This window comes from Chrysemys picta, chromosome 12 (assembly GCF_011386835.1).
Source record: "Chrysemys picta bellii isolate R12L10 chromosome 12, ASM1138683v2, whole genome shotgun sequence".
Lineage (NCBI taxonomy): Eukaryota > Metazoa > Chordata > Testudines > Emydidae > Chrysemys > Chrysemys picta.
In genome coordinates this window covers 4,993,335-5,013,010 of record NC_088802.1, presented here as the reverse complement: position 1 = coordinate 5,013,010, position 19,676 = coordinate 4,993,335, and the positions used below count along the sequence as shown (strand labels likewise).

The 19,676-nt window shown below is 52.6% G+C and overlaps 1 protein-coding gene across 2 annotated transcripts in view; it reads right to left on the bottom strand.

Moving 5' to 3' along the window:
* LOC101939617 (C-type lectin domain family 2 member D-like) overlaps nt 1-19,155 on the bottom strand; it is a 34,077-nt gene extending 14,922 nt beyond the window's left edge. The window contains exons 1-6 of one of the 2 annotated variants that reach the window (XM_065564161.1): nt 19,035-19,155; nt 16,934-17,063; nt 6,655-6,729; nt 3,643-3,735; nt 1,745-1,929; nt 535-644 (exon numbers count right to left, since the gene is read on the bottom strand). In XM_065564161.1, coding sequence (XP_065420233.1) covers nt 535-644; nt 1,745-1,929; nt 3,643-3,735; nt 6,655-6,691 — 425 coding nt within the window. In that variant the 5' untranslated portion in view covers nt 6,692-6,729; nt 16,934-17,063; nt 19,035-19,155. The remainder of the gene's footprint in view (nt 1-534; nt 645-1,744; nt 1,930-3,642; nt 3,736-6,654; nt 6,730-16,933; nt 17,064-19,034) is intronic. The other variant, XM_065564162.1, reaches the window with a different exon arrangement.
* Nucleotides 19,156-19,676: the final 521 nt, after the last annotated feature.

Below are 19,676 nucleotides of genomic sequence, written 5' to 3'. Positions count from 1 at the left end.
GTCCAGTTCTGGGCACCGCATTTTAAAAAAGATGTGGAGAAATTGGAAAGGGTCCAAAGAAGAGCAACAAGAATGATTAAAGGTCTTGAGAACATGACCTATGAAGGAAGGCTGAAAGAACTGGGTTTGTTTAGTTTGGAAAAGAGAAGACTGAGAGGGGACATGATAGCAGTTTTCAGGTATCTAAAAGGGTGTCATAAGGAGGAGGGAGAGAACTTGTTCACCTTAGCCTCTAAGGATAGAACCAGAAACAATGGGTTTAAACTCAGCAAGGGAGGTCTAGGTTGGACATTAGGAAAAAGTTCCTAACTGTCAGGGTGGTTAAACACTGGAACAAATTGCCTAGGGAGGTTGTGGAATCTCCGTCTCTGGAGATATTTAAGAGTAGGTTAGATAAATGTCTATCAGGGATGGTCTAGACAGTATTTGGTCCTGCCATGCGGGCAGGGGACTGGACTCGATGACCTCTCGAGGTCCCTTCCAGTCCTAGAATCTATGAATCTATGAATCTATGAATGAGGAAAAGGGACGCACAGGTTGTTGAATATGGTACCGTTGGTCCACTTCCAGGGCTGGCCCTCGCCTTGTTCCCTATGGAGGCCAATCCAGTGGTAAGGGATCCCTCTATAGCGCTGCATGAAATCCTGTGGATAAGAACACACACATTATATCCTTAGCTGTGTTACAGCCGCCGTCACGGGGATCAGGGCCCCCACGCGCTAGGTGCTGCACACACAGAAAGCTGGTCCCTCGCCCAAAGAGCTGCCAGTCAAACTACACAGGGCAAAGGGGTTCATCCAACATGATTTTTTTGCACAGGAAAATTTATTTAAAAAAACCCAAATACTTCCCCCTCCCCCCCATTTCATAACTGGGGGGTTTCCTCCCATTTTCTTACAGTTTCCCAACTTTGGGGAATCATAGAACACGGGGCTGGAAGGGACCTCGAGAGATCATCATCCAGTCCCTGTGCTCAGGCAGGACAAAATAAACCTAGACAATCACCTCCCGTGTCTTACGTACAACACTCCTGTTCATACACCCCAGGATGAGATTCGCCTTTTTCTCAGCTGCATCACATTGTCAACTCAGTCATATTTGTGATCCACTGGAACCACCAGATCCTTTTCAGCAGCACGACTCCCTAGCCAGTTATTCCCTATTTTGCCTTCATGCATTTGATTTTTCCTTCCTAGGTGAAGTACTTTGCACTTGTCTTTATTGCTGGTTAAATTATATAGAGATAGATAGAGAAAAATGAGGCATATACTGTTGAGATGAAAATATTTCTTTCTTTTTCAGAGTAACCTTTGCACAGTTTTCCTGCTGGGAAAAGATTGGGAAATAGTTTTATTTTGGTTTTGTTTCTTTAAGGTGGATTTCCACACCTTTCCCCACATGCTTTTTATTTTTCCTCCGTTTTTCCAGTATAAAATGATGTGGAAAAAGGGGGGGGGGAGAGGGGGGGAGGAAGGGAACCCCAAATTTTGAAAAATGAGATTTTGGACTTTAAAAAAAAACCAAACTGAAATGACATTTGAAGTTAAAAATGAAATGAAACTTTTTGGGGGAAAAAATCAACTTTTCTGTTAAATGTCAAATTCTGCTCCTGAATTTCTATTTTACAACCAGCTCCGTAGGGGATTCAGTTCCTTGAATCTAGGAGCTGCCTTAGGCCTTCGGGGGGCGCCAGGCTCTGGCATGTCCCTAGCTGTGGTTATGAAGGTTCGTGTCTCTTCCTTACCAGCTCCGGCAGGGAATCAATGGAAGTCAGGGAGGCGTTGAGGGAAGAGCAGTGGCTCTGGCTGTTGTTCCAGTTCCCTTCAGTCTCTGAGAAGTAGTAGCATTTCCCTTGGTATCCAACCCAGCCATCCGGGCACGCAGCAGTGACGTGGGGCGGGCTGCTTGGGCAGGGGGGAGTCTTCGTGGCTGAAAATAAGCAAGTAGCACAGTGGTGAGAGATGGGCCTATCCCGGGTGTCTGTCTCTGTGTGGGAATCCCGGCCAGAGAGGGCACTAAGACCCACACGTCTCAGCCCTGGGTTGTCGTTTTGCAGAGATCCCAAGACCAGAAGGGACCATTGTGATCATCTAGTCTGACCTCCTGCATCACACGGGTCTTAGAACTGCCCCAAAATAATCCCTGGAGCAGAGCTTTTACATCATCATCCCATCGTGATTTAAAAACAGTCAGTGATGGAGAATCCACCGCGTCCCTTGGTAACTCGTTCCGAGGGTGACTAACGCTCACTGTTAACAGCTGATGCCTTATTCCCAGTCTGAGTTTGTCCAGCTTCAACTTCCGGCCACTGGATCGTGTTAGACTGAAGAGCCCAATGTTAAATATTTGTGCCCCATGTAGGTATTTGTAGACGGGGATCAAGTCACCCTTTAACCTTCTCTTGTAAACAGATGGAGCTCTTTGAGACTATCACTATAAAGCAGGTTTTAATCCTTCTTGTGGCTCAACTCTGACCCCTCTCCAATTTATCAACATCCTTCCTGAATTGTGGGCACTAGAATGGGACACGGGATTCCAGTAGCAGTCGCAGCAGGGCCAAATCCAGAGGTAAAATAACCCGTCTTCTCCTACTCGAGATCCCCCTGGTTATACATCCCAGGGTCGCATTAGCTCCTTTGGCCACAGCATCCCACTGGAAGCTTGTGTTCAGCGAATTATCCCCCATGACCCCCAAACCTTTGTCAGAGTCCCTGCTCCCCGGACAGAGACCCGCTCCTGGATGTACGGCCGCCATTTGCATGGGGTGGCTGGGGAGCTAAGATGGCGTGGAGCTAAGATGGCGTCATGACCCACTGTACCCGTGCATCCAAATGGGCCCGTCCGCCATCTTAACTTCCGTTACCCTCGTATGTGGTGGCCCATTCTGCCAGGGATGGGCAGCCCATTCAAATACGCCTCCTGGGGGCAAGGGGTGAAAAATGGGAGGGGTGAGCACATTTCATGGATTCCCCCTTGACGTACCATACTTAGTACACACATGTGATGGCTGCCACATCAGGGCTAGAACTGGGGCCCTCCAGAGCGAAGAGTGAGATCCGTAATATCGGAGCTGAGAGCCCCTAGGTGAGGCTAGAACAACTCACATTCTCTGTGGCCTGGCCCAAAGGCCGGCCTGTCACACACACTCGCCAAGGCGTTCCACTCAGGCGAGCGAAGCAGCCACTAAGACTGAGGGTGAAGGAGCCTAACGAGAGATGCAGGAAACGTTTTTACCCAACATCCTGCAAAAACGTTCAGGGTTTTACAGAATTTCCCCTTCCTGAGTCGGGGAGAAAAGTCAAACGTTTTCATGAACTGAAAACCAGAAACAAATGCAGGGAGACCCACCCATTGCATCCCTGCACCGCTACCCAGACCTGGGCTCTAGTGGGGCTGCTTCCGAGGGAACAGGGAACGGGGTTAGGGGCTTCCTCTTTGGGGGAAAGGGTCTGGAGAGAGATTTCCCCTCTGAAAAGGGGAATGTGCTTCAACGGAGGAGTCACACTAGGGCAAAGACGGGGTGAGAAGAGGCCGTGGGAAACGCAAGTGGGCACCGTGACCTTGGGGCTAGGACAGCAGTCAATGAAGAACTAGTGACAAGGGAATGAGAATCAGCTGGGTTAGTAATGACCCTTCACTCACCCGCCAGTGCAATTACGGTGATGATCAACGCTGCGATGACGACAGTAACAGTAATTGGGATCCATTTATCTTTAATGAATTTTAGGCTGAAATCTGCAAAATAAAAAAAGATGAATGGAGACAAAGGCATTTCAATAGCAAATGCTGCCGGCGCGTGAAAATGGTCACGTTTTGCTAAGTGCTTCCATGAGTGGATAAATCTAGTTGATGATGATCAAGGGCATGGAACAGCTTCCATACAAGGAGAGACTACAAAGATTAGTGCCGTTCTGCTTAGAGAAGAGACAACTACGGGGGGACAGGACAGAGGTCTATAAAACCATGAACAGTGTGTAGGGAGCCAGGGTGGCTTCCCTCCGCACCTGAGGGTAAAGAGACACTCTCCCAGCCGGAGGGGGCGGGGCCAGACCAAGCTTACTCCACCCCCCACCCCCCCGGAAGGGGCGGGGTGGAACAGGAAGTATAAAGGGCGGGGCCCTTAGCCCAGTCAGAGCAGTACCAGGGAGGGAGACAGATGCAGACCGCTGACTGCTCCCTTCAGATCCTGCTGCTGGGCCAGGGGACGCCCTGGACCAGGAGAAACCTGACCTGGAGGAAGGAGAGGGGCTGCCAGGGCTGCCCACCGCCAAGTACCCGGAGGAGCCTGAGGCAGAGGGGGAGCTGGAGCTGCCAGCAGCCGAGTACCCGGACGAGCTGGAAGGACTGGAGGGACCCGCTCAAGGGACCGGGTAGGAAGGGGCCCAGGGACAGAACTGCATAGCGCGGTGGGTCTATTTGGTCAGCGTGTTGCAGAAGGACCCGGCTGACCCAGTGGGGGGACCCTCGCCCGCCACTGTCAGCGCCCTGGGCTGGAATGCAATGGAGTTGGGTGGGCCTGCGTTCCCCAGCCAACGCGCCTTGGGTAGTAAAATCCCGATAGCATGCTACAGACCCTTGCCGAGAGTTCTGGGGGTCCTGTCAGGGGTGGGGAGCGCTTGGATGGGGCGTGGGAGTGCCGGGGGTCTGTCTGGGGGCGGGGGTGTGGATAAGGGTTGGGGCAGCCAGGGGACAGGTAGGGGGTAGCGTCCTAGGGGGGCAGTTAGGCTGGGGGGGTCTCAGGAGGGGGAGTCAGGGGACAAGGAGCGGGCCGGGGGGGTTGGGGATTCTGAGGGAGGCGGGAAGTGGGAGGGAGTGGATGGGGGCGGGACTCAGGAGGGGCTTTAACCCTCCCCCCGTCCTCTTTTTTGGTTGTTGAAATATGGTAACCCTAAAAAAGCAGTGCCCTGGCTCGGCAGGGAGGAGCCGCCTTCCGGAGGCACCGGAGAGCCAGAGTGTCGGCTTGCGGGGGTGGCGAGCCCCAGCCATGGAGGAGCCGGCGCGGTACAGGGGGGCAGCAGCCCTGCAAAGGTGGCGGCACTGCTAGCGGGGAGCAGCTGTGCCCCCTGCCCAGGCTGCGGCCTGGTACCCCCCCGGGGGCTCCTGCAGGCTGCAGCAGATGCATGCGTCCCCCAGCTCCCGTGCACCCCCCGTCTTCTCCCCAGCAACGCTCGGGCTCTGCGGCTCCCGGGCATGTGAGCCAGTGCGGGGCCCTGAGCCTGCTCCGGGAGGGGCAGCGGCGGTGGTGGCTCATGCTCCTGGGAGCCGCAGAGCCTGAGCATGGTGAGGGGGTATCCGGGGGGTGCATGGGGGTGCATGCTCCCCGCTAGCTGCTGCTCCCCTGCACTGCACCGGCTCCTCCATGGCTGGGGCTTGCCGATGATGCTCTGGCTCTCCGGTGCCTCCGGAAGGCGGCTTCTCCCTGCCGAGCTGCTGCAGTGGCCCAAGCCCGGCAAAGCCAGTGAGTGGACTTGGGAGGGGGGGGGGCACCAGGGTGGGGGGGCTCGTGGGGGGGGCTGTGCACCCTCCAGGGGAGTTCAGGGGGCGGGGAGGGGGGAACCTGGTCTGGGGAGTAGCCCCTAGGCACGGCTGGCCCCTGGGGTCTATAAAGGCTTGTTGGGATTTGCCCCTCAATGAACCGATGTGCGGGGGAGGCGCAAGGTGGAAGTTTTGCCTAGGGCATAAAATATCCTTGCACCGGCCCTGCAGAAAGCAAAAGAAACTGTTGTTTAAGGTCAGATCAGACAGTCCCCTCCACGCAGGGCCCAGTTCTGTGTCCGAAGCCCAGGCCTTTCGAATGCATCCGTCACTGCTTCCCCTCCCCCCAAGCATCCCAAAGTGACTGGCAGTCCCCAGATCTTGCTATCCCCACCTCACACAGCCCTCCCTTGGCCTGGCTGAGGGGCTCCACGCAGATTAGGGAGCATGGTAATGCATTTGACAAATTGTGTGCCATGTCCCCCTCTAGTGGCTGGTAAGAGGATAATATCTCTGCCAACATTTTTGTTAGTATTATAACAATTCTGGCTCTTCCTGTTCTCCATACAAATCTCCAATCCCTCTTGGAATTTTGCTAACCTCTTGGCCTTAACGTCATCAGTTGATGTCACCTAGCAGCGAGTTTCACCATCTAATTACCCAGTGTGTGAAAAATTGTTTCCTCTGATCAGTTTTGAAGTTCCCACCTTTCCATTCCATTGACTGTCCCTTTTGTGCTTGTGCTAGACACAGATCTACCTTCTCTAACCCATCCATTATCCTGTCCCTTGTACCCGTCTCCTCTCCAAGGTAACAATCTCCGTCTTTTCAAGCTCTCTTCACAGGAGAGTTTCCCCAGGGCCTTGATCCTTCTCGTCACCTTTCTCTGAACCCCTCTAGTTCTACAATATCCTTTCCAAGATGGGGCGCACACAGTATTCCAGATTTTCAGCCTTTCACTACAACAGATCTCCTGTTGGCCATAGAGTCCTTCAGGGCAGAAAAGACCAAATTGCTAACATTAAAAACAAGCATAAACCAAAGAGCAACAAAAACTCCTTGTATCCTGTCTTTATCCCTCATAAAAAAGAGGGGGCAACCCACCCACCGTATCTTTGTCCCTCTGCCAATCACACTGCAGGCTCCCTTTTAATTAAGACCAAAGTATTTATTATTTACACGTATCGCTTGTCAATTCGTCTCTCTCTTCCTCCATTTTCTGGACAATCAGCACCAGGACTGCTGTGTCGCCACCTACCAGGAAGGAACAGAGACGGTCACTCGGGGTGGGTTATTTTAATTATGCACTTCTCCTTTAAAACCATCAGAACGTACCATGGGCCAAATGCCACAGACAATGCCCTGTCTAACCTCTCACTGTGTCCATCTAGGTGTTTTCAGTGCATCCGTCACCATGTGAGACCCACGGTCCTGGCTTCCCCAGGCCTTAATATCCTCAGATACCCAATAGTCGCCACCCCTCCTTCATAGATTGATAGATGTTAAGGCCTGAAAAAGGGCTGTCGATTATTTGCAGTTAACTAATGCGATTAACTCAAAAAAATTAATCACCATTAAAAAACTTAATCATGATTAATTGCACTATTAAACAATAGAATACCAATTGAAATTTATTTTGGATGTTTGCAAATATATTGATTTCTATTACAATACAGAATACAAAGTGTACAGTGCTCACTTTATATTTTTTTATTACAAATAATTGCACTGTAAAAATCATAAAAGAAATGGTATTTTTCAATTCACCTCATGCAAGTACTGTAGTGCAATCTCTTTATCATAAAAGTGTAATTTACCAATGTAGATTTTTTTTGTTACATAACTGAACTCAAAAATAAAACAATGTGAAACTTTAGAGCTTACAAGTCCACTCAGTCCTACTTTTTGTTCAGCCAATCGCTAAGACAAAGAAGTCTGTTACGGGAGATAATCATAGAAGATTAGGGTTGGAAGGGACATCAGGAGGTCATCTAGTCCAATCCCCTGCTCAAAGCAGGACCAACACCAACTAAATCATCCCAGTCAGGGCTTTGTCAAGCCGGGCCTTAAAAACCAATTCGGATGGAGATTCCACCACCTCCCTAAGTAACCCATTCCAGTGCTCTACTCCATTATGATTAGGCTTCAGCTGGAGTATTGTGTCCAGTTCTTGGTGCCACATTTCAGGAAAGATGTAGACAAACTGGAGATAGTCCAGAGAAGAACAACAACAATGATTAAAGTCTCTAGAAAACATGACCTATGATGGAAGATTGAAAAAACTGGGTTTGTTTAGTCCGGAGAAGAGAAGACTGAGAGGGGACATAACAGTTTTCAAGTACATTAAAGGTTGTTACAAGGAGGCAGGAGAAAAATGATTTTTCTTAACCTCTGAGGACAGGACAAGAAGCAATGGGCTTAAATTGCAGCAAGGGAGGTTTAGGTTGGACATTAAGAAAAACTTCCTAACTGTCAGGGTGGTTAGGCACTGGAATAAATTGCCTAGGGAGGCTGTGGAATCTCCATCATTGAAGGTTTTTAAGAGCAGGTCAGACAAACACCTGCCATGGATGGTCTAGATAATACTTAGTCCTGCCATGAGTGCAGGGGACTGGAGTAGACGACCCTTTGTGGTCTAGCAGAATTGTGACATCAGAGAGCAGGGCCCTTTTGTGGGCCCTTCGAGTTCTATTATTATCTCCAGCAAATTGCAATCAAACTTGTTTGTCTGAGCGATTGGCTGAAGAAGAAGTAGGACTGAGTGGACTCGTAGGCTCTGATGTTTTACACTGTTTTATTTTTAATGCAGTAATTTTTTGTACATAATTCTACATTTGAAAGTTCAACTTTCATGATAAATAGATTGAACTACAGTACTTGTATTAGGTGAATTGAAAAATACTATTTCTTTTGTTTTTTTACAGTGCAAATATTTGTAATCAAAGATAAAGTGAGCACTGTACACTTTGTATTCTGGGTTGTAATTGATATCAATATTTGAAAATGTAGAAAACATTCAAATATTTAAACAAACGGTATTCTATTGCTTAACAGTGCGATTAATCGCGATTACTTTTTTTTAAATCGCTTGACAGACCTAGACCGAAGACATTAAGTAGTGGAGAATCCAGCACTTCCCGAGGGAATTTGGTCCCAGAGTTAATCACTCTCACTGTTAGAAAACCTGTGCATTATGTCTCATTTGAATTTGTCTGGCTTCAGTTTGCAGCCATTGGTCCTTGTCCTGCCTTTCTCTGTTAGATTAAAGAGGCATTTAGCACCTGGTATTTCCTCCCAAGGCAGGTCCAAGACACCTCTCAATCTTCTGTTTAAAAAACTAAACAGATGGAGCTTGTTAAATCTCTCACTGTGAGGCCTTTTCTCCAGCCACCAATCATTTTCATGGATCTTCTCCGCCCCTCTCTGATTTTTCAACATCTGATTTCCCCCCCCCCTCTTTAAAACGTGGGCACAAGAAGTGGAATCACTAGTCCAGTATCAGCATCACCAGTGCCGTACACAGAGATTAAATTTCCTGCCTTCCCCTGCTCACAGCTCCCGTTTACACATTCACGGATCGTGTTTGCGATTTTTGCCACGGTATCGCACTGGGAGCTGATGTTGAGTTGCTTGTTCATTATCACCCCTGCTCCTCCAGGCTGAGATAATAACCTGCCTTTTCAATACATTCAGTGTCATGCATTGCAAAGGGAGACTCTTGTACCCCTCTTCTGGTCCATTTGCACAGCGGATAACAACCTACTACTGCTGCCACCTCAAGTTCTATGTTGCGGTGCTAACTGTCCCCACTTCAAACCCAGCTCATAGACAATGAGGAAAGTCTTTATGTTAACAGTGTAGTGGGTTTCAGGAAACATCCCAGTGATCAGAGAGATCTCCTGGCTGATAAAAGGGCCCGTAATGTGTGGGGAACCCTGTGCATCCCAGTACAAGGGTTTAGTAAGTAAGAGCAATGGGACAGCGCTGCGCATTATCCTGCTCCAGCTACTGGTCTCTGGGCCAGCAAATTCCCAACCTTCACTTCCACCAACCACACGGCTACTTTTAAGGCATTAAAGAATGTGATCTCCTCTGGCACCAGGCTTTTAACTCAGGGGGGACAGAGAATTTCCTTTCCACCTCAGCTTCAGTGGTGCGGGCTGCTGGGCAGGGCAAGCGAGACTTTGCACAGACACCTGGGAATGCAGATTGCTCGTCTGTCTCCCTCATTCCAGCCCTTAGTGCTGCAAGTTCTATCTCATCACTGTAGCTTCTGAGAATCTCCCATATACTTGGTGCCAATGCACCTACGGTTAATATTATTAGCTACTTCACTTGCAGAAATGGCACAGGGCAACAAACAAAACTGGAGCCCCGTTGTGCTGGGCACTGCCCGGACACACAGCGAGAGACAGGCCCTGCACCAGCTCAGATCAGGGCCCCGTTGTGCTGGGCGCTGTCCACACACACAGTGACAGTCACTACCCTAGCGAGATCAGGACCCCATTGTGCAGACAGTCTCTGACCCAAAGAGCTCACAATCTAACCAGACAAAGGGCGGAAGGGGACTTGCTCAGTCACACCACAGTTTAGTGGCAGAACTGGGATTAGAACCCAGGTCTTCTGTCACACACTTCCCTGAGGCCGCCCAGCCTGGCCTCTCCAGCCGCAGTGCTTATTTAGCCCGGCTTTCTCTGCAGGCAGCAAACAGGAAAAGGCCTGTGATCCCCAGAGCAGCGTTACCCAGGTGACAGCGGTTGCTGGGCTCCTGTCTGAGGCCTGGGCTACCTGAAGAAGTGATTCCAGAGTAAGACAGGGAGAGCCTTTAAAGGGCCAGAGCTATTCTGGAATAACTCCCAGGGCGGGCGCTCTCATTCTGAAATAAGATCACCTCATTCTGGTTCAGCTTCATCCACTTCTGGAACAAGGGCAGCTATTCCGGAACAGCTCAGCCCCCGGGAGCTATTCCAGTCCATTTCCCCATGTAGACAAGCCCTGAGGAAGGTGTTTGATTGTGACAGTCAGACGTGAGCTTGGGGAAGGCTAAACCACCCCTCCAGAAGGACGAGGAGCCATGACAGTGCAGTGGATTCTCTCCCCACCCCCCTCGGGTCCCTTATGCCACTGGACTTGCTCAGAAGCCCTGTGACCCGCCCACACACAGCGCCCAGCATAGAGGCCTGCTGGGGGTGCAGCAAGGACTAGGAGTGAGCATGACTCTGCAAGGCTGCTGCAAATTAGAGTAGCCTTCGGCCTGCTCTAACTTCCACTGACATCCCCGGAGCAGACCTGAATAAGAGAGACCCACCGGTGGCTTTAGGCCTTGCAGTCCCACTGCCTGGGCTCTGATCCCTGTGCTGACACCCCCCACATCTCCCCTTGTCCCTTTTACTTGTCAGAACTCCAGGGGTTAAAGGAAAGGGGAGCTAAAAGCAGAGGCAAGGCCCATCCTCCTCTCCCTGGCTTGGGTTGAGCAACCTCCTTCGCAGCTCCCCTTCCGTTCTGGCTGGTGCAGACAGGATGCCCCCTTCCTCTTTCTATCTACTTCAGCACCCATGGACTCCTGCAGGACAGGATGGTCCAGTAGCGAGGATACCACACTGGGACTCAGGAGAGCTCAATTCTGTTCAGAGCTCTGCCACTGCTTTGCTGGGTGACCTTGGGGAAGTCCCCCCTCTGTGCCTCAGTTTCCCCATCTGTCCCTTTCTTTCTAGTGCATCTCAGCTGCAAACACCCTGCCTCTGAGTGTGTGTGTGTGTCTGTTCTGTGCCCAGCACAGTGGGGTTCTGGTCTCAGTTAGGGCCTCTAGACCCCACAGTAATAATACAACCAGTAAAGTAACAACAGCTGTTTGTGAGTGAGAGACATAGGCAGCTGAAAGTCTTCATAGGATATCAGGGTTGGACGGGACCTCAGGAGGTTATCTAGTCCAACCCCCTGCTCAAAGCAGGACCAAGACCAACTAAATCATCCCAGCCAGGCCTTTGTCAAGCCTGACCTTAAAAACCTCTAAGGAAGGAGATTCCACTACCTCCCTAGGTAACCCATCCCAGTGCTTCACCACCCTCCTAGTGACATCGTGTTTCCTAATATCCAACCTAAACCTCCCCCACTGCAACTTGAGACCATTACTCCTTGTTCTGTCATCTGCCACCACTGAGAACAGCCGAGCTCCATCCTCTTTGGAACCCCCCTTCAGGTAGTTGAAGGCTGCTATCAAATCCCCCCTCACTCTTCTCTTCTGCAGACGAAACAATCCCAATCCCAGTTCCCGCTCTCTCTCTCTCTGCTTCCCCTCACTGCCTTTCCTCTTTCCAGCTTCCCCCCTGGCTTCTTCCCCTGGGCTCTTATCCAGCCCCAGCCTGATGAAGCAGCAGCTGTTAGAGCTTCCCCAGTCAGGGCCAGGTGCTCTACCCAGCTCCATTCACCCCCCTTCATTGGAGCTGGAGAAGCAGTTTTCTGCTTAGCCCTGTCACAGTTCTTCACCCCTTAGCCCCTCACTTCCTAGCAGATCTGCTATTTCATCATACCAGGGACATCGCCATTGCTCTGCCAGTGATATCCAGCCTCTTCCCTCTGCAAACGTCTCCAGGCTCCCCCCTCATCGAGGTATAAAACATCCCCAGCAAAACACAGAAAGTCCCTACAATATCTTCCTTTTGACTCAGATCTGCTGCAACACCCACAGAACACGGCCGGCTGGGGAGGGCAGGGACGGGATTAAGCTGAGGCTGTAACTGACTATGCAAAACGTGCTGATTTTATTTGTCTTAAACCATGTGCAGGGCTGTTATACAGAGGTCAGGGATCAATTGTTCTCCACGGCCACTGAAGGTAGGACGAGAAGTGATAGGCTTTAATCTGCAGCAAGGGAGATTTAGATTCAATATTAGGGAAAACTTTCTAACTTTAAGGGGAGTTCAGCTCTGGAATTCGCTTCCAAGGGGGCTTGTGGAATCTGCATCACCGGAGGTTTTTCAGACCAGGCTGGACAAACACCCGTCAGGGACGGTCTAGGTTTACTTGGCCCTGCCTCAGCGCAAGGGGCTGGACTTGATGACCTCTCCAGGTCCCTTCCAACTCCACATTTCTATGAGTCTAAGCTGAAGGCCTCTAGGCACTGCTGTAATACCAGTGACAACACCCAGAGCCTGCTCCTCCAGCAGATTCTGCATGGGAGTAATAGGAGGTCCCATCTCCTCGGCTCCTCTATCTTTGGACCCAGTTAGCATGTAGCCACCTTCATCTTTTAATGCATTTAACCCTACAAGGCAGGGCAGTGCTTTTACCCCCGTGTTACAGATCGGGAACTGCGCCCCAGATCGATTTCAATGGGAAATAGGCATGTAAAGACCAGTGAAGATCAGGCCCAGGTGACTCACCCCAGGTATCAGTGCTGGAGCAGGGAATCAAAGCCAGGTTTTGCAGGTCCCAGGTTAACGTCCTAATGACTGGACCATCCTTCCTCTCTTCAAGGCAGGGGGGCCTGGCCCCACAAAGGGCATCGTGCTGCTGAGAGTCACAACCCCTAACTTTCAGATGCCTAGAAAAATCTCAGGAACAGCACCAGGATCCACCACCCCTGGGTTAGGTTCCCCGGCTCCCGACACACTGAATGGGGAGAGGTAGGCGCCATAGAATGGGATTCACAACAGCCAGCATGCTGGGCAGGGAGATGCCTACTCCAGCCAATGCTAATGAGAGGGGTGTGTCCTAAGCCCTGCCGCTCTCAGGGAGTTTGGCACCTAAGTCCAGGCTGGAAGGAGGCACCTATCTCCGCTAGCTATCCATGAACGGGACATGTCTCTGGAGTCAGGTGATTAAGCCGCCTGATTAGTTTCTTGTGAGATGGAGATAGGCAGCTGGGCAGGGGGGATGACTATGAGCCACCAATGTGATCAGTCCATGAAGAAAGCTAAAGCAATCCTAGGGTGCATTAGGCAAGATATTTCCGGTAGAGACAGGGACGTGTTCGTACCATTAGTCAGTACTGACTGTCAGGGGGGTTAAGCACAGGAATAAATGGTGGAATTTTGTGGGAAGTTGTGGAATCTCTGTCATTGGAGATCATTAACAGCAGGTTAGACAGACTCCTGTCAGGGATGGGCTAGGCAATACTTAGTCCTGCCTTGAGTGCAGGGGACTGGACTAGACGACCTCTCGAGGTCCCTTCCAGTCTGACGATTCTCTGATTATACAAAGCACTGGTGAGACCTCACCTGGAATACTGTGGGCAGGAGCATAGCTAGGGGGGAGCAGGGGGAGCGGCTGCTCCCCCGACCACATTATCCAAAAGTGGCACCTTAGGCGCTGACTCCGTGGGTGCTCCGGGGCTGGAGCACCCATGGGGAAAATTTGGTGGGTGCAGAGCACCCACCAGCAGTGCCCCGCCCCCCGCTCACCTCTGCTCTGCCTCCTCCCCTAAACGTTCCGCTCCGCTTCTCTCCCTCCCCCTGCTTCCCGCCAATCAGCTGTTCGCGCAGAAAGACTGGGAGGGCGGAGAAGCAAGTGGCAGCTCCGCGCTCAGGCCCAGGGAGGCAGAGACGGAGTGCAGGTGAGCTGGGGTCGGGGGGGCCGACCGCGCCACAGCAGGTAACCGGGGAGGGGGGCGCAGGGGAACCACTGCCCGCCCCAGCTCATCTCTGCTCCGCCTCCCTGGGCTCTTGCTCTCTGATGTCACAATTCTGCTAGACCCCAAGCCCTTCCGAATCCTCCAGCTCAGGCTGGCTAGCCCCTTGCACCACTGGGGCTCCGTTTCTATTTTTAGCACACTGGCTTGATCAGCGCTAGCACGGGTATGTCTACACAAGCCGGAAATTACACCTCCCTTTTCCAGTGTAAACATCCCCCAAATCATGGGGATACTTCCTTTCGTCCACCCGCTGTATATATGGGGAGGGGAATTACTGACCTTGTGCATATGTAATGGTGTTTGTAAGACAAGGTATAATAATCACACTTCCAAATTACAATGAACTGTGGAAATGTTCCTGTTTGGTGTGAGAGATGTTACTTATACCTAGATGCACTCCCCTTCCCCACCCCTAGCCCTACGCATGCTGGCTTGGGAATATCACTGCTGCAGTGTCAGCTTTTAAGACACTTTTCACATGCACCACTTCGAGTATTACGGTAAGTGAAAACAAGCTACGGTACATTGGGACATTAATACTCTATTACAGTGTTTACATTCGCATATTAAAAGCGATAACACTTAACAGACCAGCATATCCAGGACATTACTAGCACACTTTCCCCCACCGATACCTAGTAGTTGCGCTGTCATCTCTCATAGCTACTTACGTCGCAGCTTTTTTTGTTAAAACTAAATTGGGAAGAAAGACGACTGACTCATAACTTGTTTGATGGTTACGTTATCGCTAAAGGGGGTGGTGGGGTGTAGGCTTGGAGGGAGGAAGGTTTCTATGATGTAGGCAAGATCAGATGTTTTATCCAAAACCAGAATATGAACGGTGCTGGTTTTCTTGTTGGCTGACCGTGAATTATTGTCAGAAGTTCGAGGGTGTACTCTTCTCCTTCCTGTTTAAGAGCCGAGCTGCCCGAGCGCTACCGGCTTTGGGCAGCCCCCTTGCCTCCGGACCCCAGCCGCCGACCGGGCACTTCCCCTCCCGGGCTCCAGGGGTGCAGGGTCCGGAGGCAAGGGGGCTGCCCGAAGCCGGTAGCGCTCGGGCAGCTCGGCTCTTAAACAGAGCCGAAGAGTCAGGGAAGGAGCACAGTCGCCGGAGCCCGGGAAGGGAAGTGCCCGGCCGGGGGCGCAGGGTCCAGAGGCAAGGGGGCTGCCCGAAGCCCGAGCGCTACCGGCTTCACGGTTTGCTGGGCAGCCTCCAGACCCTGCGCCCCCAGCTGGGCGCTTCCCCTCCCGGGTTCCAGCTGCGCCGGCGAAGCGCCGGCCGGGAGCGCAGGGTCTGGGGGCTGCCCGGCAAACCGTGAAGCCAGTAGCGCTTGGGCAGCCCTTTTCGCATGGCTGGGAGGGAGGAGGGGGAGTTAGGGCGGTGACTTTGGGGAATGGGCGGAGTTGGGGCGGGGAAGGGGGTGGGAAAGGGGCGGGGCCAGGGCCCATGGTGTGTCCTCTTTTTTTATTTTTTAAATAATGATAACCCTACACTAGCTGGGGAGGACTCTGAGTTACTACAGAGAATTCTTTCCCAGGCGTCTGTCTGGTGGGTCTCGTCCACATGCTCAGGGTCTCACTGGTCACCAGCTTTGGGGTCAGGAAGGAATTTTCCCCCAGCTCAGCTTGGCAGAGACCCTGGGAGGTTTCATCTTCCTCTGCAGCCTGGGGCACGGGTCACTTGCAGGTTTGAACTAGTGTAAATGGTGGATTCTCTCTCACTTGAAGTTTTTAAACCATGATGTGAGGACGTCAGTGACTCAGCCAGAGGTTTGGGGTCTGTTACAGGAGTGGGTGGGTGAGGTTCTCTGGCCTGTGATGTGCAGGAGATCAGACTGGATAATCATGATGGGCCCTTCCGGCCTTCAGGTCTATGAGTCTATAAGGCTGCGTGTGCATCTGGTGGGTGGGCAGGAGGGAGACGAGCGTACAGGCCAGAGATCAGCAGATGAATCCCACACTGCCAGGGGGGGCGACGACATGGGTGAATTGTGAGAGTCTGAGGCAGGCGTTATTCTCCCCCTCCATAATGAACGGGTCTAAGAACAACCCCCATGACACCTGCATCTGCCAAACTGAACAGGCAGTTGGAGGCTCCCTGCTTCAGGGCTTTGTGGGAGAATCGTTAGAAAATGGTTGGGAGTTCTGGTTGATTCGAGCAGCTGCTGGGGGTAGATACAATGTGTCTCACAACCGATTACTCTAGCCAGGCAAGGACAAATTGGAGAGCTGGATAAGGAAAGAGGGAGGGGCGATAACACAATAGGTTGGAAGTGGTGAAATACCGCAGTCATCCTCAACGGAAAAGCAGCTGAAATCAATTTCTTCTTTGGCAGGTGTTAAAATCTCACGCCCCTCCTAAAACCACCAATTACAGTGACCAATGAAGAATTGGGAAAAAGAAGAACAGGAGTACTTGTGGCACCTTAGAGACTAACAAATTTATTAGAGCATAAGCTTTCGTGGACTACAGCCCACTTCTTCGGATGCATATACATGGCTTCTACACTGCCGTCAGCCCCAGTGAAAGGGGGCTAGATGGTGACTGGCAGCAGCCACTGAGGTGAGGTGGGGATAGTGGGTGGGGGTTCCCCTGGGTGGGGAGACCCAGAGAGCGGGGGTACTGCTAGGGGGCAGTGCCCGAGGGCAAGTGGCACCGGGTCCGGGAAGGACACAGGGACCAGTGGCAGCGAGGCACCAGCCTGCAGAGGGCGCTCCGGGTCAAAAGAGCTAATTCCCAGGCCGACCGACAGGAGGCGCCACAGGGGTGAGTCTCGCTCCGTCCCAGGCTCTGAACGCTGGGCAACGAGAGAGACAGGAGCAGACCTTGAAAACGGTGAAAAAGAAAAGCGTGCGCTGGCTGCTGGGAGTTCCAAGGGGGGCTCTGTTTATTCACCTCCTGGGTTCTCGGCCTTTCGGATTCATGTTTTCCAGCTTTTCTCGCTGGCCACAAGGCCTAGAAACAGACCAGAAGGTGAATAAACATTCGGGGTTCACTGCACGTCTCTCCCCCTCCCTGGCCTCCTCAAGCCCGGCCTCTTCATTTCCAGGCCTCTGGCCTGGTGCCGCGCTACGGGGTGACAGCTGCTGGCCTGGCTGACACCACAGGGACTGAGTCCAGATCTCCAGCGCTAACGGCATGAACTGCTCCAGTGTGAGCTGAGCTGGGCTCAAACAACCCAGATCCTCTGTGCATCGGGTGCAGAGGAACAGCCTGTAACACACAGGCCAGGAGGGGCAGCTTGTTCCCGTCTGGCACTGGAAAGGCCCCTGCACTGGTGAGGGGGATTTCTGGGGTATTCCCAAAGCAGGGGGGCCTTGACCCCTCCCCTCCAGCCCCTTTGCGACCTGACTCAGGCCCTCACTTTGCAAACAGCCATCAGACTCCTCTTCCCACCCTGCTCCCTTAGCCCGGATCCACCCTGCCTGCTGCAAACCAGACCCCTTCTGCTGTCTGCCTTCCCCATGGAATGAGCCGCCTCCGTCCTTCCCCCAGCAAGCATGGATCTCCCCTCCTGCCCCACCCCTCAAATCCAGGGGCCTCCCTCCCCCCATTCCCAGATCCACCCACCCTAGCACTGCTGTTCCCGCCATGCTGAGAGCCCTCCATCCTCCCCCAGCCCTCTGAGCAGAGCAGGGCGCGGCTGCTAGCTGGGGGGGCTGGTTGTGGCTGCGGCTCTCCCTGCATGAGGCCCCATAGGAAGGGAGGTGATTCAGCAAACCCACAATCGCCCATCTGTTCTGCACGGCCCCTGGCTCCCATCCGCCCACAGATGCCCCCGGCCCTGCCTTCATTTGGAAACCCCCACTCCCTTTCCCCTGGCATTGAGGGTGTGGCGCAGGGGAGGTACATCCAGGCAGCTGGATGGAGACAAGCAGGCCCCAGGCTAATGGAAATCACCCTGCGTCCTTGTGACAGCCCTGCCTCCTCGCTGCCCCCAGCAAAACAGACACACACATTGCCCTGAACCCCACCGGGGGTCCCACACTTCCCAGCCTGTGCAGGCCAAGCTCCCTGCACACACCGTGGGCTACCTGCATCCATCCATCCCACCTCCCCCCAACCTCCAAAGCTCCCATCCTCCTTCATTGTAGGGACTCCAAGCCACTCCCTCCACTATGCCAGGGGCTCTGTGTGCCCCCAAATTCCTCCCTCCCCAGATACAAGGATACCCCATTCTGCCCCCATGCCAGGGCCTCTGTGCAGCTCCCTCCCCACATACCAGCACCCCGCAATGTCCCATCCCCCCACAGGGCTCTGTGCTCCACCTCTCCACATACTAGCACCCCACAATGTCCCAGAAGCTGGGAATGAGCGACAGGGGATGGATCACTCCATGATTGCCTGTTCTGTTCATTCCCTCTGGGGCACCTGGCACTGGCCACTGTCGGAAGACAGGATACTGGGCTAGATGGACCTTTGGTCTGACCCAGTACGGCCGTTCTTATCCCCCCCACAGGGCTCTGTGCTCCCCCTCACCCCCCACACTTATTTCTTTACGATCAATCATGCAAGGTACCAACCTGCCAAACTCCCCGGGCACAGGGCCAGAGCTGAGCTGGGGGCGGTGATGCTGGAAGGTGCTGCCAGCGCCCGGCTCTTTGATCCCCAGACCAACCCCTGCCATCCTGCAGCCGATCAGGTGCAGCTTCCCAGAGTCAGCCTGACACAGAGAAACGCCACCAAGCCGAGCGCTGCCCCCTACTGGGCTGGGCCAATTCACCGCCCTGAACACACCTTTTCTCCTCCCTCGGATCCGCTCCCCCCAGATGTCAAACCCTCAGTCCCTTCTCGGGTGTTTCCCCCACACCCTTGGGGGTTTGAAGGGGGGTTTCCCTCTTCTGCCTCCAACAACCACATCCCTTTAAGAAATTCACTAACCCCACCCGCCAAAAAAATTTCCCCTGGACACAAGCCATCACTTACCCTGATCCCAAGCAGCTGCAGCGAGCTGAATGCATTGCACTTGCTCCCTGCAGTGATTGGTGGCACTGCAGCATTTCAGCCCCGCCTGCCTTTTAACTCCTGAGCCCGCCCACTCCTTCTCCCATTGGCTGTTCACGATGCCAATCAGAGCGGCAACGGCGGAAGGGGGGCGGTGGGAGAGGAGGAGAAGAGGGAGAGATGAATGGACAGAGTTGATGATTATGATCTGTATGATCTTGCTTGTCTCCGCTAGTCCTGCTCGGAAGCTGCTAAGCACTGGAATAAACTGCCTAGGGAGGTTTCATTTTCCCCGGGGATTTTATCAGTGTTACCACAAGAAAAAACAGGTGAAAATCAGGACAAAAACCAATTCATAATTTTTCTGGGTGAATATCGGGGTTTGTTTTGGTGGACGGAAAGACGGGTGGGGGGTGAAGTATTCCGTAGATTAATGCTTTCAATTCCGTTCATCAATGCGGTTTGCTGCAGGGCTGAAAGGGATCTCAAAACACAAGGTCACATGTCTCTAATCCCCAAATAAAACTTTTCATTTGAACCAACAGTTACTGTTGTAGACTTAGAACTATGATTTCCCTCCCATGGAAAATTCCACGTTTCCAGCACAGAGAGAGAGAGAGAGTG